Here is a 17,771-nt window from a genome sequence, read left to right on the forward strand (position 1 = left end):
TGAGTACACGGGAGCTCTCGGCAGCAAGTTTGAGGATGCTTCTCCATAGGAGAGGCGAGCTCCAAAGATCTGAGAACTCATCAGTTTGGCAAATAATATATTCATAGCTCATTGCTTTGACAGTACCATATTGAGCCAGTGTTAACTGCCATAGCTTTCTCTCTCACACATGATAATTGAATGATAATCAAGATATAATAATGACTCACATGTATGGATATCTTTTCCCAAGGGAAGATAATAATTTTACCTTAATTGGTTGTTAATGAAAATAATTTTTTAACCTAAACATATGTGTACATCTATACAATGGCCTTTTTATTTTTTCCATTTATTTTATTTATTTACTTTTTGTTTGGGGAGAAACTGATCTATTCCTAGCCAAGAGCACACATGTATGAAAAAATGAGTGCGTTTCGTGACATACCACTTTGTTTTCCATTTATATCTGCAAAAAGAATTATGTTGGAGCAGGATATTTCTTCATTTGTAAAATGTTTTAGCCCACCTGAGTGTAGTTCTGTTTTAAGTAGATAACACGAAGCTATCACTTAGATAGGCTTGTTGTTGTTGGCAGTTTTGCTGTAGTTGTTTCTGATCGTAGATCTTGTCTCCCTTGTCTGAGTGTGGGAGCTATTGGTACCCCAGCACTACCTTCTAAGAGTATCGAATGATCCATGTTGGAAAAAAAAGGAAACTTATAAGAATAAAGTGGAAGGCTTGGTACATAAAGTACAATGTACCAATAAAGTACAATAAAAATGAGGAAGAGATAAGTACTATGGACAGATTGTATTTGGAGTAACAAGTAACTCATTCACAATGTAGGAGGAAGGTAGGGTTGGGGTAAGGTGGAAAAAAAGAATCTCTTGGCTAAATGAAATACATAAGCAGTGTCCATCCTCTGCCAGAACTTCTACGGTAACTCAATGAATACTTCAGATAGACTCACAAGAATTCCAAATTTTTTGAGTGGAATATAGACAGGGAACTGCCTGAGTTTTCCCAAATTACCTTCTGAAAACCATTACAATATATCTCAAAACTAACTCTGGAGCAGCAGAACCAACAAAAGGATGGGATGAAACAATTTTCTAGCCCAAAACAACTTAGAAGATCAGCGAGAAACAATTTTCTGACTGGGGTAAGAATGGAGCAAAGTCCAGCCCAGGCAATCCTGGTAAGTCAGCACCAAGGTCCTAAATCCTGGCATAAGCCAGCAGTGAGACCAGTAGCCCCAGTACAAGTCAGCAGTGAAGGTCTAATTCCTTGCAACTGGCAGCCAGTAGTAGGTCATAGTCAGTGCAAATTAGCAACAAATTAAATATACAGAGAACTAAATCAAATTTATAAGAATACAAGTCATTTCCCAATTGGTAAATGGTCAAAGGATATGAATAGGCAGCTTTTCTTATGGTGTGCAAGAATTGGAAATTGAGGGGATATCCATCAATTGGGGAATGGCTGAACAAATTGTGGCCTATGATTGTGATGGTATATTTTTATGCTATAAGAAATGATGAGCAGGATGATTTCAGAAAAGCCTGGAAAGACTTACATGAACTCATTCAAAGTGAAGTAAGGAAAACAGCAATATTGCATGATGATCAACTGTGAGTAAGTTAGCTTTTCTCAGCAATACAATGATCCAAGAAAATTCCAAAGGACCCATGATAAAAAATGCTAGTACAGATTGAAACATACTTTTTAAAATTTTATTTTGTGTATGTGTGTGTGTGTTGAATTATGTTTTTCTTTCACAGCACAACTAATACAGAAATATGTTTTGCATGATTGTGCATGTATAATCTGTATAAAATTGCTTGCAACTCCGGGAGGTGAAAGGGAAGGGAAGAAGAGAACTTGAAAACTCAAAATTTTAAAAAAAGGAATGTTAAAAAATATTTTTACATGCAATTGAAAAAAATATCAAAGAAAAAACAATTTAAAAAAACATGGCAATAGAAAGGAAGAGACAAAACCAAAGATTGGAAGGGCCATACACTAGATAATCAATCCCCATATCTCTAGAGAATTTTATCTCAAGTAAGTTATTATCCTAAAAATGATAGCCTAATAATTATTATATTGTTTCTATATATTTGGACATACCCAATATAACCAAATCATTCATTTTAGCTATTTACCATTTTTAAAAATGTGCATTACGATACTTTTCATTTTTTACATTATAGACATTTCCAGATAACTCCCACCTTCACCCTGAGTCATCCACACAATGACCCTTTGCTTATTATAAAGGAAAAAAAATCATAATTATTGTGATGTGACAGCATACTCAATATTCTATTCCTAAAGTCCCTCACTTTTTTGCTGAAAGGAGGGAAATATACTTTTTTTCCTAGGGTCAAGATAGTTATTTCAATTATTTAGCAATTTGCAAATCATCTATTACTAAACTTTTTTGTTCATCAAGTTTGTTTCATAGTTCATGTGTGGAACAAGCTGTTTTTCCTATTCTGATGACTAGAAGACTTTTAGTCTTTTTTTTTTTAAACTTTACTTTTAGTACTGTACATTATATTTACTTACATTACTTTTAATAATGAATTAAGTAGTACTCTACTTGCTTGCAAGTACGGCATGGAACTCCATTACCCTTATATAGCATGCTTTTCATCCCTCTTTTGGACCCTTGCCAGTTTGTATCAACGTTTTCTCTAACATGATACCTAGAACTAGATATAATAAACTATTTTTGGTCTGACCAGGGCAGAGAACAGCAAGACTTCTATAATCCATGTTCTGGATCTGATCACTCTCTTACATCCAGAGACTGTATTAATTTCTTTTTAAAATCTACTCTGTTGCATTACTGATTCACTGAGGATGTGAGCCACTTAACCTTCCAGATCACACAAACTCTTATGTGGCTTCAAGTATAATTTTCCATTTTGTATTGGACAGGACAAGTGAGGTATAAGATGCCTTTGAAGAAAGGACAGAAGATTGTGGATATTTTTCCAAAACTACAGAATATTGAAGGAAAGTAAATAGAAAAAAAACAGTATTTTCATTAAAAGTAGTACCTATGCCATAATATCTTGCTCTATCATTGTCTTTTTTTTCTTGTCATATAAGAATAGGTTTTATGGCTCAGTCTATGTTGATGAATACTTTATATATTTATAAAAGTAGTGTAGAGAATAGTTACCTTTTAAAAAGATCATAATTGTCCATTTTTCTTTGTGAAATTCCTTTAAAATCAATTAGAATTTTACACACCAAAGTGTATCTAACTTCCCTGTAACATAAAGTCAATCCAAGAGGGATTACAACTGAATAAACATTTCAACCAAACATGCCATCAGCAGCATTGAAAATTAATAGGTTTCTCGATCTTACCAACAGTGGGTTCTGGGAAAAACTCGCTTCGGTTCTCTTTCCATGTCAGAAGGTTATTAAGGCTGTTGTAGTCAGAAGATTCGATGAACTTGTTGATTGTTGTCATCATCTGGTGAGCCTTGGCAATTCCATAGTGGACTTTGGTCTCATCCACCAGCGGGATATCCCTGAACTCACCGGTTGTATCAAAAGCTTGCTTAAAGAACTCGCAGGCTTTTGTATAAAATCCCTGAAAGCAAAAAAGAAAGGATTTCATTTTATTAATCACATTTTATTCATCATAACATTTTACATTTTTCTCTTATAGTATATAGAGCCTAATAATGATCATGTTTGAATGATGGTACTTATCAACTCTTTAGCATTATATTTTAGTTAGTACATTGCCCATTAGAATAAGATTCTTTCTAGGAAAAAAAGTCATGATTGTTGCATGTGCTATAGGCTATGTCTATATATAGTGGTAATTTTAAAAATGGGGGGAGGGAAAGACCTACCCACTTGGACATGGTTGGAATTTTTTTCCAAGGAGAGAATTGGATGACTGTCATATGGAACATTTTGAATAGCTGCTATTTTCTGTCAAAGTAAGAGGACATTTTCAACCCAACTGGTTAATTAGTGCCAAATAAAAAATAACTGGAATACCCTGATGACAGAAGCCTCTACCCTTACTTTCTTAAATTACTCAGGATTGGTTAACAGATGGAGTAAGTCATGGATGACTGACAGCTGTCAGTTACCAACGAGTTGTATCTCATTATAAAGTGATCCCTCAAACAGTGGCAATGAAAAATACAAAAATGTTGCCTTGAAAATATTTTTCCTAAATTTTTACTAGTGCTGGCTAGCTATAAAGGCAGGTAGATGGTACAGTGGATAGGATATAGGACTTGGAGTCAGGAAGATCTGGGTTCAAATTCTGTCTCAGACTCATACAAGTTTTATGACTCTGAGCAAGTCACTTAACCTTTTCCAAGTCTCTGTTTCTTCATCTATAAAAATGGGGATCATAATAGCACTGATCTCATGGGATTGTTGTGAGGATCAAATAAGTTAATATGTATAAAGCATTTGGCAATTCTTGATGTTGTGGATAGTGACGAATTTCCATTACAACCTCCTTTTTTCTGGTCTATTTGTAAAAGCTCTGAAATCTTTATTTTTATACAGTCTTCTCAAAGACCCTCTGAAATCCCCCTAGCTTTCATCCACCTTTACCTATTCATTCAAAACTTTTGTTAGTCACCAACTCTTGTTTTTCTCCAAACTCCTCTTTGAATATCTCCCATATCAAAAGAATTTAGAATGAATCACTAGAATGAAGATAATACATCTCAACTTCCTCCTTTTGCAGCTAACCCCCTTTCTTCATTCCACTCCTCCCCTCTGTCATGGGGCAGAATGATCGATTCCATTCCAAGAGTTTCAGATTACTTCTCCAAACTATTTTATGATGGACCAGGATGGGAAAAATCATATAAAATACAAAGCTTCATTGAGTTTCTAAATCAATATGTACTTTAAAAATTTTAATGTCCCACCTTCTTAATTTGAAAAGTGTAGAAACCAAGATCCCAAAAGTCAAAGTGAACCTGCTCATTAGTGGAAGGATTATGACTAATATATGACTCTATTAACTTTTCATCCAGTATTTTTTCCTACTATGCCATCCTGTCTCTGAGAATGAAATGTACTTATGAAAATGCATAAAGTGTTTTTAATCCAAAAAATTGATGGATAAAGAGGTCCCTTGCATTTCTCTTGGTCTACCATTAACAGCAATGAACATGTCTTTTCTTGGAGTCAGTGGGGAGTTTTGTCTAATGAAGGTAAAAGTTGGGAGTAATTAGGGGATAAGTGGTTTGGATAATATTTTGGAGAGCGTTGAAAGACAAGTAGCAAAAATTTAATGTTAGAATTTAATGTTAATGTTCTAATTGTTTCTAAAGAAGGACACAGCTTTCAGGAGCTTATTATTCAAAAAAAGAACAAACTCCACTTAAAATAAATCTGAAATATTCTAAGGGCAACTGAGTATTGTGCACAGTGGATTAAATTGAAGTCAGGTATAAATTTAGCAATGAACACTATTTAAATAACATGTATTTATGGCTCTTCAGAGTCAGTTAGTTCTGAGGGTTACAACTTTATTAGAGAGATGGATGGATCTATCTATCTATCTATCTGTCTATCTATCTATCTATCTATCTATCTATCTGTTTGTTTGTCTATCTTACCTATCAATTATTCTTCTTGCTTTTTAATTGTATACTTTCCAGCTTTTTTGGTTTTTTGTTTTCAGTGAGACACACAAGGATACATGTTCAGGTATAGTGATGGTGATTTGGCATATTTTTTCCTACATTTCTTAATACTTAAATGTGACAGTTGAGCCTTACAGATTTATATGTTTGCATGCCATAGTGGGAATAGGACAGAGAGATCAGGGACTCAAACCATGAATAAGAGAAGTAAAAGTCATAACTATCTATCCCCGTTACTTTTTACTCCTTTCTCAGAGTATTATCTGGTTTCCTTGCTTCTTGACTGACACTCAGGATTAAAAGTAACTTTTTAAAAATATGTAGATTACTTAAAGGGTAGAGTTTTAATTTCTCCTTTGGCCCTAATGTATTTGTCAGTAGAAGCAGAGTTGACATGTAATTTTACTAGAATTTGGGATGTCTAAAATTATATTTATTCAAGGACAAAATATGCTTTTTTAGAATATTCTATTATGGAAGGAATACACACTAACTTTATTCAACCTGGAAGAATTAAATTATATATTATACATAATACATTTGGTTTACTGCAGAATGACTGAATCAGGCTTTAGATTAAAGTTAGAAACTATCATGTGGCTATGATTTATAAATACTTATGTATTAGTTTTTAGATAAATAAGCCTGTATGTTTGAAAGGAAAATGTTTAGAGAACAGATAGAATACAGATAAATAGTCAAATATACAATTTTTCTTCTTCATGAATAGACCAAGACTCTTAGCAACACACAATTTTGAATTTGCTAAAGTCTGAAAAGACTATCTTGCATTTTTGGACTATACAAAAAAATTAAAGATAAACTTCTATTCTGTCAAAACTCTTAAGAATATAAATATCAAATAAGAATAAGCTTTTTTTCCCAAATATTATGTCATATGTCATAATATTATATTATGACAACCTTAAGACAACATGAAATCCTAAAGCACTTTCTAAATAGCCAAAGAGAAAATGTATTTAGTATCACTGTAGTACCAAGTACAAGTGATCTGATTAAAGCATTTATCTTTCCTCCCTCCCTTCTTCTCTCCCTCCCTTCCTCCCTCTCTCTTTTCTTTCTTCTCTCCCTCCCTTCCTCCTTCCCTTTTTCTCTCCCTCCCTTCCTTCCTTCCCTTCTTTCATTTTTTGACTGTTTTTTGTTTGTCTCAGTGGATAGAGGATAGGGGAGGGAGAGAATTTGGAATTGAAAATAAAATCAAATTTTTCAAAATTGAAAAATGAAAACTAGTGACATAAGCTATTCATATATCTTAACATTTTATTTTAACTAGCTTATTGAATTTACCGACCCTTAATTCTGGATAAATAACAACTTCATTGTTGTTCAATCATTTTTTTAATCATGTCCAATTCTTCATGACACTATTTGGAACTTTCTTGGCAAAAACATTGGCATGATTTGCCATTTCCTTCTTCAACTCATTTTACAGATGAGGAAACAGACAAGCAATGTTAAGTGGCTTGATCAGGTTCACATACTGGCTATGTCTTAAGATGGTCTTAAATCTGTCTTAAGTCAGATTTGAATTCAGAAAGATGGTCTTCCTAACTCCAAACTGTGTTGTCTAACTGATCTCAAATAACAACTTGCCATCTTAGTAATTTGGGGAATAAAGGACTTTAGATAATATATTTTTCCAGAGAAAGGAAAATGAAGTCATCAAGTACCCACACCTAAAATATGTTTTTGTTGACAATCTTTCTACATGTTTTACATATTTGAGACAGGGTATTGAAATAGGTAGAGAACCATTCTTGGAATCAGGTTTCTGCAATAGACCTGTACTGGGTGTATGATTCTGGATGAGTCACCTAACTTCTGGAAAATCTGTGAGAATGTGCATTAATTAGAAAGGTGTTACTAATTAATATTAGTCAAGGAAATATGTTAGAAATTTCCTTTATACTGAAGAACTCTCTAATAAAAATATAAATCAAACACCCCAAAACATAACTAACTCTTCATTCAGTTCCTATTTTCCTATGCCTCACCATAGTGTGAAAGTGAGCCTGGCCAGTCTCCAGAAGGCAATACTAGTGGAGTACAGGTTCTGACCATCTGAAAAACTTCTGATTTTATAGGCATCATAGCCAACTCTCTCTATATAATCCAAGGATTGGTCTAGGTTAGATTCAGAGAACCTCACCATCAGAAATTCGTTTGTCACAATAGTTTATGAGATTATCTACAAAATCATGGAGAGGTTATTATTCACTGCGAAGGAGACTATCCATACAAATGAAATCAGAGATCATGAAATAATTGAAATGGATATGATTAACATAATTTGACTATTTTTTGGGATTATATTTAAAGTCATATTTATAATAAATTATTGCATTGTACCATGGGTATTAACAATTTGGGGATGTGGTGGTGAAAGGGACTACAATATCTATTCCAACTCACATATTTCATCAAATATCTGCTCTCTAACATAGCCAGCAAGTATGCATTATAGTTTTTGCCTGAAAATCTCCATTGGAGTTGGAATCTACACTCTTTCCAAAAGTAGCCCGTTCTATTTTTGGACAACTTTAATAGTTGGGGTAGATTTTTTTTTAACAGCAAACCAAAATCTTTTCATTTCCAGCAAACAGTCATAGCTCTGCCCATTGGGTCCAAATACAACAGATTTACACCTTCTTCCACATAGCATCCTTTCAGATCCTTGAGGATTGCTCATAATCCCTTTAAGACTTTTCTTCTTCAAGTAAACTATCCCTAGTTTCTTCAAGTGATTCTTGTATAGCAAGATTTTCAGGCTCTTCACTCTTTTCATTGTCATAATTTGAATGTCCTGTAGATAACCAATATCCTCTCTAATGCATGGTTCACAGAAGTGAACATAGTGATCCAGATCTCTGAGTAGGATAGTAGGCTTATAACCTCCCTTCTTCTGTAGGCTTATAACCTCCCTTCTGGCATATGGAACTGCTGCTGATTCTTTGAGCATTCTTGAGAATTTCCCATCCCTCATGGGCTGACTTCTTCTATGGAATATCAGCCCATAGAATCCTACCTACCTGCCTATAAGATTTCTATTCTTATAAAAGTCTAGAGTATTCATGTTATTCTACTGAGTTTCTATTTCTTGACTTCAAATTCTAATGTGGAATGATCTTGTGACTCTCTGTTCCCATAGCATTTTACTTTTGTAACCAGGTTGTGAGAATCAGATTCAGAATAGAATTTTCCTGGGTTGGCTCCTTAACTTTTTGAAATTTGAAGTTAATATTAAGGCAAATAAAATTTCCTGGGAAGTAATCTATTATTTCTATATTTCAATATATAGATATATAGGCATGTGTCCAGAAACCCATACACTATTCTTGGACAATAGCATCTCAAGTTGCTGTTCATCTTCCCAAATGATTTTCTCTTCTGAAGTTTATTGTTGCTCTTATTGTCTATTCTGGAAATTGCTTTCTTGAATAAAACTTCATATAATTTTGATTTATTATATTCATCTATTGTCAGATTACAGATGCATAAATTGTTTTTCTACAAAATTACTAAGTTAAAAAGGAAAGCAATCTTTTCTACTTTGTTATTTTTTGCTCTCAATAATGTAATCATCTTTATCAAAGTCTTTTGACTTTTAAGCAGTGTTCAAATATCTTTTTTCCTCCAATATCAAAGACTACTTAAACTTCATAGTCAAATTTATCCCAAAAGTTCATTTCTATGAGTTTCATATGTTCAAATGTTGTTATCTTGTGAATATTTTGAATGTTTTTGTTGTTACCATAATGAAAACTAAGTTGTATTTTCACAACTACAGGCATAAATAGGACTTCTCATTTTTGTTTCCTTATTTTTAGGTTTCCTGTGATTTTAGACACAAAACTTGATGTGATGAACTTCTAAGTGTTGGATGATCAGTATATATTTTTATGAAAATTCCAAAGGGGATGATGATATTATTATGTATCATAAAAAGATTTTGATTCATTTCTATAACCATTTTCAGAATTCACTGATTTATTTATTAATTCAGCATTTATCAAGTACCCACTATATACCAGCCACCATGTTAAGTGATGTGAATTAAAAACATTTCCCAAACATTTTTTGTATCCTTGCCCTCATAAAATGATTTTTTTAAAAAAGAATCATAACTGACATTTTATATAGCATTTCAAAGTTTGTAATATTATCTCATTTGAGATATCAGAGGCCTAAGAAGCAGTCCTAAAGTATAGTCCCTCTATATAGATGAAGAAACTGAAACTGAAGATAAAATACATTGTCAATGGTCACATAACTAGTAAATGTCATATGCAGAATTTGAATCCACATCTTTCTGACACAAAATTTGGATGTTGTCTTCACTGTATCACTGCTCTGGAAATTTAAGAAAGAATATTTCTGGGAGAATTCTGGGAAAATATCAAGCAATCTAAATGATATTTAACATTAAATCAACACCATTCTAATTTGCATTATGATTTAGCCTTGAGTTTTGAGGATTTAGTTTATTAGCTGATAATTATTTTTAAAATGTTACAAATATAGGATCAAAACTGCTGCTATAAAGCTGGAAATTATCTAGAAAATCACAACAGAAAAATAGCAGGCCCTTGTCCACATGCTTCCTTACTAGTTTAACAAACTCTTATGAATCATGCCTATTGTCTCCTATATCCAGACTACTGTTTATATCAAATAATAGAACCATCAGAATTATGGGGTAGTCTCATTTGGCACAATACACACAGATCATAATAAAAGCATAGAACTTTTTTGCTTGTGTTCAGAGTAAAGATTTGGATAGTTATCTCTGTAGACAATGGTAATGTTATCTATTCCTCTTAATTTTTTTCTATAGAAAAATAAAAATATTTTTACCATCTACAAATATTCATAAACTAAAGAAAAGGAATTTAGAATTATTCTTGACTGAGATAAGATTTATAGTATGAAAGTGATTTACTTTATTACTTGATCTATAAGATCAAAGACAATTTGCAGAATTTGTGGCAATTATTCTTTAGGAATGCCCAAAATAAAGCATTGAACTTCCTTTAAATGAAAGATGGAGTGGAAACTAAAGGAAATTTCTATGAAAGGGATTGAGAACCAAGGGAGTTCTTGGAGTTCTTTGGAGAATATTACATTCTGAATGGGCCCAGAATGTAGTGCTTTCATTTATAGTTAGAATTTTGGACACACTTGAACATGGTGAAAGCTTCCAGAATATGACCCTCTTTATAAAGAATTGTGGAAGGATGAAAACACTGAATATAGGGTGAGCTCTACATAAAAGCTCTTTGTAAATTAGAAAGGGTTTGTGGGAGAATTTCTATGGTTCCAACTGTATTCTGGCTCTATTCTTATATCTATATATCACATCTAAATTACATATACATATATTCATATTATCCACAAGAAATTATTGCTTGCCAATAAGCTTCAAAAGCCAGTTTCCAGAGAAAAGGAACAACTGAAAATTAATCTAGAATTGCCTAAAATTCTTTGGTTTGCATTTAAAGTTTTTTGCAACTTGGCTGTATCCTACTTTAATAATGTTATTAGACTTTCTCCCATCCACATGATCTGTAATGCATCCATGATGACTTACTTGTTCTTTCTTGAGCGTTATACTCCACCTTCTTTCCCCATGATGTCCCCCATACTTAGAATGCACTCCTTCGTTATCTTTGCTTCTGAATTTCTGCTGGAGGTTTCGTCTGATTCTCCCAAAACTAGAAGCTTTTTCTTCTCTAATGCTATTTTTTTCATGCACTCAGAATACCTTATATGTCCCTATTTATAGACATATCTCTTCCATTAGAATGTAAGCTTCTTGAAGGTAGGGGATATTCTGCCTTTTTTTTTTTTTTTGGTTACCCCTTAAGTTCAGCACAATGCCTAGTGGGCATAGCAAGTCCTTTATTACTGTATGTTTGATGATTGAAAAAGATGGGACTCAGAACTACTACTCAGAAATAAAATGCTACTTCATCCTCCATTCATTTTGCATTCTTTCTATCCTTTGCTAAACAGGGAATTAAGAAGAGCAAACCTCTTAATGCAGAGTATTGATTTTAAAAGTGCTTTCTCAGAAATTAGATATAGTGCTAGCTCTTTATAGTACTTAGAGACAGGAAGATCAGAATTTAAATTCAGCCTCAGACACTTACTAGCCTGTGACCCTGCCTCAGTTTTTTCATCTGTCAAATGGGGATTATAACAGCAGCTACCTCTCAAGATTGTTGTGAGGATCAAATATGGCAGTGCCTGGTACATAGTAAGAGCTCTTATTAATTCAGTATCATCTAGTATTTGTTTCTATTTGCCTGAGCTTGAAATATAGTTGGAGAAAAATTTGAGAGCCCTCAATTCAATAACCATTTATTAAACCTATTTTGTGCAGAGCTAGGTATGGAGGGAAATGTAAGGTTACAGACCCACAGAATCCCAACCTTGGAAGGGGACAACAGAAATCATTTGGGTCTGCTTCTACTTAAGGAATCTCACTACAAATCCTGACAAGTTGTGATCCACGGTGTGTTTAAGGATCTTCAAAGAGGGGAAGGAGGTGCTTCTGAAGCAACCTATTCTATTACTGGACTATTCTAATCTTCAGAATTTTGTCCTTACATGGAAACTCAAACTACTTCTTGACTTCTCTTCATTCATCTCTTCTACAGAAGCTTGTACACTGAACAAGCCTAACTCTTTCCCTCATGACAATCCTTCAAATACTCAAAAGAAAATCAAGAAATTCCCCATGAAGTCCACTCAGTTTAAAATTTGCAGAATGATTTTATAAATATTATCTCATTTTATTCTTACAACAACCCTGGGAGGTAGGTGCTATTATTACCCCCATTTTACAGATGAGGAAACTGAGGCTGATAAACATTAGCTCACTTACCCCAGATCACACATCTATTAAGTGTCTGGCTAGTAAGTGTATTTGAACTCAGGCTCTCCCAACTCCAGTTAAAGTATTCTATCCACTGTATAATCTGGCTGCCTCTTTTTAAACCAAAATATAAATTTCATCTTATAAGATTTGATTCAACATTCTAGTCAATTGATCTTTTTAGTTCTTATAATACATCTTGACAACTATCTCTCTGTATCATCTGTATATTTTATAAATGATCATCTATGTCTATGGACAAGTCATCAATAAAAATGTTAATCGGTACAAGGTTAAATACAGACCTTTGGAACATTAGAGATCTTCCAAGATGGCACCGGTCCATTAGTGACTAGGTTTTGGCCATTCTACCAATTCAGAATCTACCTAATGGTCTAAATTATATCTATCCTTATTTTTCTCAAGAAGAGAATCAGAGACTTTGTCAAATGCTTTAGCTAAAATCAGGAGTCTCCTGATCTATTGCCTTAACTCTATATGCATATGAAGATAAACAATAAAAGAAATGAGCTTAATCTGGCCTGATTATTTTTTGATTGAGACATGCTAGCTCTTTTGCTTCACTGCTATCAGTTGGTAGCTTTTAGCCAGGAATCAAAGAGAAGTTCAATTATGGACTCTACTTTCTGCCCTTTATTGTAATTTGGAAAACATTCTTGTAGTTTTCTTCTATTCTCCACCATCTTTCAGAGATGATAAACAGTTTCTTGTCGATTATAAACACTAGTTTTTTTTTCTACTTTTTGCCCCCTTCTTCACCAAGTTTTTCAATGGTTTATCTCCATTCTCCGGTATTGTTTGCTCTTCCAACAATTTTGTTTTAGCCTTTCTAACCAAAGGGTAGAGATAACAGCAACTAACCCCTTGCTAACTCATGTCTGGTAGACTTGTGATATTTTGTAGGCAGAGGAAGGATGATTAGTATAATGTTGTAAGGGTCAAATAGGGTAGTAAAGATCACATCATATTGGTGTGACCACACATTTCTACCTAAAAATACTTACTTTTGCATTGTAAATGTCCCCAAGCAGTGTGCAGGCTTCTACCAGTCTTCTCTTTTGGTCGGTATTTTTTGCAATTTCCACAACTTTTTCCAAGTAAGCAACAGCCTCCATGGGTTTTCCTTGGCTGGAATTGAATAAGAGGAGAAAAATTCCTGAAATATGGATTAAATTGTGGGGACTGATCCTTTAATTGCCTCTTCTTCTGTTCTTCCTTCTGTCTTTCCTAGGAGTACCAGTTAACAGTTGAAAGTAATTTTCAATGAACCCACCCAGTAAAATTTTCCAGGACTTGAGATACAGTTGGGAAAAAAATGGAGTACTTTGTCAAGCTTTTAGACTAGTGGAAGTGAGACCATCAAATGGAGATTCAGTGTTCACATGCCTGAGGGAGAAATCGGGACTTGGGCCCTATCTTGTTGAGCTTCTAGCAAGATTGACATCACCAGGAAGACCTGTGGGTAAACTAACATTGTTAACATGATACGTATTACATGAGAAAGTAATACTGTCCCTAAGCAGGGCAACAGAAGGAACTCAATTTATGGTACTTATTCCAGAAATAAGGATACAATCACAGTTTGGCCACTGTGTTCACTAATGATATCTTCATCAATCTCAAGAAATAGTAATCAATCAAAAAGTATTGAGTGCCTTCTAGTTACCTAGTCCTGGAAGTACAAATACAAGGTATAAAATAATCCCTATTTGAAAGAAGCTGTCTTTTCCTAGTTTTGTAGTACAAACCCTTGCCATTTATCTGTACTACCCCTAATTTATTCACTTTCACCTCTAATTTATTTTTGTCTCTTCTTACCCAGATGTAAGATTATAAAATGGTCAGATAAATTCTATATGGCTTTGGGGCTCACCACTTGGGTGTCTATGACCAAATTCTCCCCTTATATACAGAAGTCAATATAAATATCTTGGATAAGTCAACAGAGTATCAAGTCCTGAATCCTCTGACAGGATTAGAAGCTTAATAATCACATACAAATGAATCTTCTCTCTTTTAAAGTAGTCCCTTTGGTAGGATTATATACTTATTCAATAAATACCAACAGTGCTCAAAACATTCCTGGAATTGTTATTAGGAACTGCCTTCAGAGATAATAAAGAACTCATGTTAGAAAATGAGTATTTGAAATATTAACCAAAATTTGCTTCGAATAACTTTTAGCTATCACCTCCTCAAACCCTGCCTTCAACGACAAAATAGGAGATGAAAATTTGCCATTATGAAAGATAATTCAAAAGCACTTGCAACAGATGCTGATGCCAGTTTTGAAGCTTATTTGTAATATATTTGTCACTAAATTGTAGAATCGTATCTAAGGACAACCTGAAGGTGCTAATGGTCCCTTGTCTTCAATCTCGTGTAGGAGGTGGCTGACTATGTACTTTCTGTTATGGCTTGAAAGTATATTGTGTCAAATAAAATCACCCACACAATTTTCTTTGGATGATTCCATAGGAAACCAAAGATCAAATACTGTATAACTTTCTTCTCTGTTAACTTCATGCTCTATGGGGCCAGAGATAGGGTAGAATGGGACTCTGAATCTATTTCAGGTTGTGTTCCTAGGTGAAATGGGGGGAAGAGAGGAAGCACCTCTAATGTCTGGGGAATTAACTTTTACTAATCCGTCCTCCCTGTCAAGGTTCTCTTGTTCTATGCTTAAGATACAGCAGAGCTCTCTGAAGAGCACTCAGTCATGGGCTGGAATTTCTCAAGTGTGGACCTAACCCAAGGTCTTATGGACAGGAGATGACATCAGGGAGACATACATATTGTCATAACCTTTATTTGTGTTGTGGAATAACAGATGCGTATTATCAGGTGAGAGGAAAAAGGGAAGCAACAGAACACTTCAGTAAGAGACCATTATTTTTAGAGCTGGAAATGCTTTGGCAAGTTTGCATCTGATTTTTCTGGCCCATTTCTCAGCACTGTTTCTAGACTGTGACTTTGAAGAGAAAATTGAACCTATGAAAAAAAGATGAAAATCGGTGGCTTTTTTTTACACATCTCTCCAAAACCTTGGGGTAAAATCATCCCCATAGTCAAATGGACTCAGTGAAGCTTATTTAAGTTCATATTCCTAAAAGCAGATATATTTTTGATGGCAACACACCCCAGACTCAGCTCTTCCACCTGAGGCTGAGGTATGTGACAGCAGAAAAGGAGTAAGTTCAGTGAACTAGAAATATAAAGTGAAAATGCAATAATTTTTGGTTGAGTCTGGTTTTCTTTTCTTCTTTTCCCATTAGAGCAATAGTTTTCTGAAATATCCTGGAATTACCTAAAACTTGCCATAGATAAAGAATGCTGGAGGGAAAAAATCTTTCTCCGGTTAGACAATATACCCTATCCTAGTAATATGCAATTCTATATTCAGCCAACTTGCTAATATATCATCTGGAACATATATTGTAAGCCTTCTTTTTAGGTCAAAAGGCTTCTAAATTTTAAATTTAGCAATAGATTTAGAAACCAATCTGCTTTTCAAGGAGGAGAAAAATCAAACATTTCCACCCCAAAAAGCTGCAGATGATTTGTATAAGTTAAAGGACAAGGTTAAAGTGTTAGACAAATATTAATTCCAGTTTTCTATATGCAGTGCACAGGTGCAATTCGGGGAGCATATTATATGGTATAATCAGTAGATTCATTCAACCAGACCTTAGAGAGTTAAAAACATATATTCCGAGGAACAGGACTCCTCGGTCCAAAGAATGAGAATGAAGCAGGGCAGAATATTTGTGTATCAAGGTGATTCCAGTTTCCAACTGGGAAAACAGGACTGTTAACACCCACATCCCCTGACAACTGTCCAATTATGTATATCACACTTGGCCTACTGTTTGCAGTAGAAGTAATCAATAAAGGATGTGGTTGAGTGAACATAGATTTTGGTTGAACCAATGCATGAAAACTTAATCATTTACTCAGAGAGAAGAAATCAAATAGAGCAGAGATGAAACAGCCACTAAGGGGTTTGTTGAATGTGCCACCAAGTTTGTGGGCTACAGATGAAAGTAATAAGGCAAATGGAATCAGTGACAGGAGAAAATGTAAAAGGCTTTTCTTAATTCCATGAATTAATAGAAATGTTTTGATGTATTTTGGGGGGTCATTTTTTAGGAAATTTCGCATCAAAGTCCCGCTGTTCCATTTTAAAGGAAATATGAAAATTACTAGGGCATGTCATTTCTCTCAAGCAAAAAGAAATTAATCTCAGCTCTAACAGAAAGGTAATTTTCACAGATGAAACTTTATACTGATTGATCTAAAGATCTCTACAGCGAAGGAGTTTTACTTGAGGAATAATTTAAGCCTCGTTGGCAGGAAAATTGACAACAAATCTGGATCGCTTGTTGTAGTCACAAAAATCTTAACCACTTCAGTATTTCTGGGATTTTTCTAAGGTTTCTAAAAAGCCTCTTTAAGAACATAGAAACTAAACCAGGCAGATATTTGAAATAGCTAAAACAATTCAGGTCAAATCACTGCAGTAACAATTCCATCAGGGAAAAGAAAATGCATTTTTGGGGAGGTAGGCAAAGGATAGAGTTTATCAGATTATCTTTCATGTGCAACATATTTAATTTTTTTCATTTATCATTTCAATTCAATTTGACAAGCATTTTGCCATGGAGAGAGCCCTGGATATGGAATCAGGAAGACTCATCTTCCCAAGTTCAAATCTGACTTTAGACAATTATTGGTTATGTGAACTTGTACATGTCACTTGATCCTGTTTGACTCAGTTTCTCCATAAAATGAGCTGGAGAACGAAATGACAAACCACTCTAGTATCTTTGCCAAGAAAACTGGGGTCACGAAGAGTTAGAAATGACTGAAAAACAACAAAAATGTGCCAGATGCTGAGGCTTACAAAGGCAAGAACAAAACAAATCCCATCTTTGAAAATGGGATTTGTTTTGTTCTTTTTTCTGGCAGAAAAGTTAGTGGTAAAAGAATAATAATGCATGAAGTGGTAGAGCTATTTTGGAATATTTTTCTTATAATGGATATACAATTATCTGTGTTCCCACCAACTAAACATTATCATCATACATGAACTTCTATGTTTCATGGACCATGGTAAAGGACATGATATATATATAGAAACTTATTTTGAAGCAATCAATCCAAATGGAGAACCTTGCTCATCATTCATATCTTTCTCAATAATTCCACCACTTTCAGGC

At 34.1% G+C, this 17,771-nt stretch overlaps 1 protein-coding gene across 3 annotated transcripts in view; it reads right to left on the minus strand.

Annotated features, from left to right (window-relative positions):
- TTC29 (tetratricopeptide repeat domain 29) overlaps positions 1-17,771 on the minus strand; it is a 262,443-nt gene that overhangs the window by 88,771 nt on the left and 155,901 nt on the right. For all 3 annotated transcript variants that reach the window (XM_031942002.1, XM_031942003.1, XM_003773156.3), the window contains exons 10-11: positions 13,557-13,680; positions 3,367-3,595 (exon numbers count right to left, since the gene is read on the minus strand). In XM_031942002.1, the coding sequence (XP_031797862.1) occupies positions 3,367-3,595; positions 13,557-13,680 (353 nt within the window). The remainder of the gene's footprint in view (positions 1-3,366; positions 3,596-13,556; positions 13,681-17,771) is intronic.

Source organism: Sarcophilus harrisii, chromosome 6, assembly GCF_902635505.1.
Source record: "Sarcophilus harrisii chromosome 6, mSarHar1.11, whole genome shotgun sequence".
NCBI classification, from domain to species: domain Eukaryota; kingdom Metazoa; phylum Chordata; class Mammalia; order Dasyuromorphia; family Dasyuridae; genus Sarcophilus; species Sarcophilus harrisii.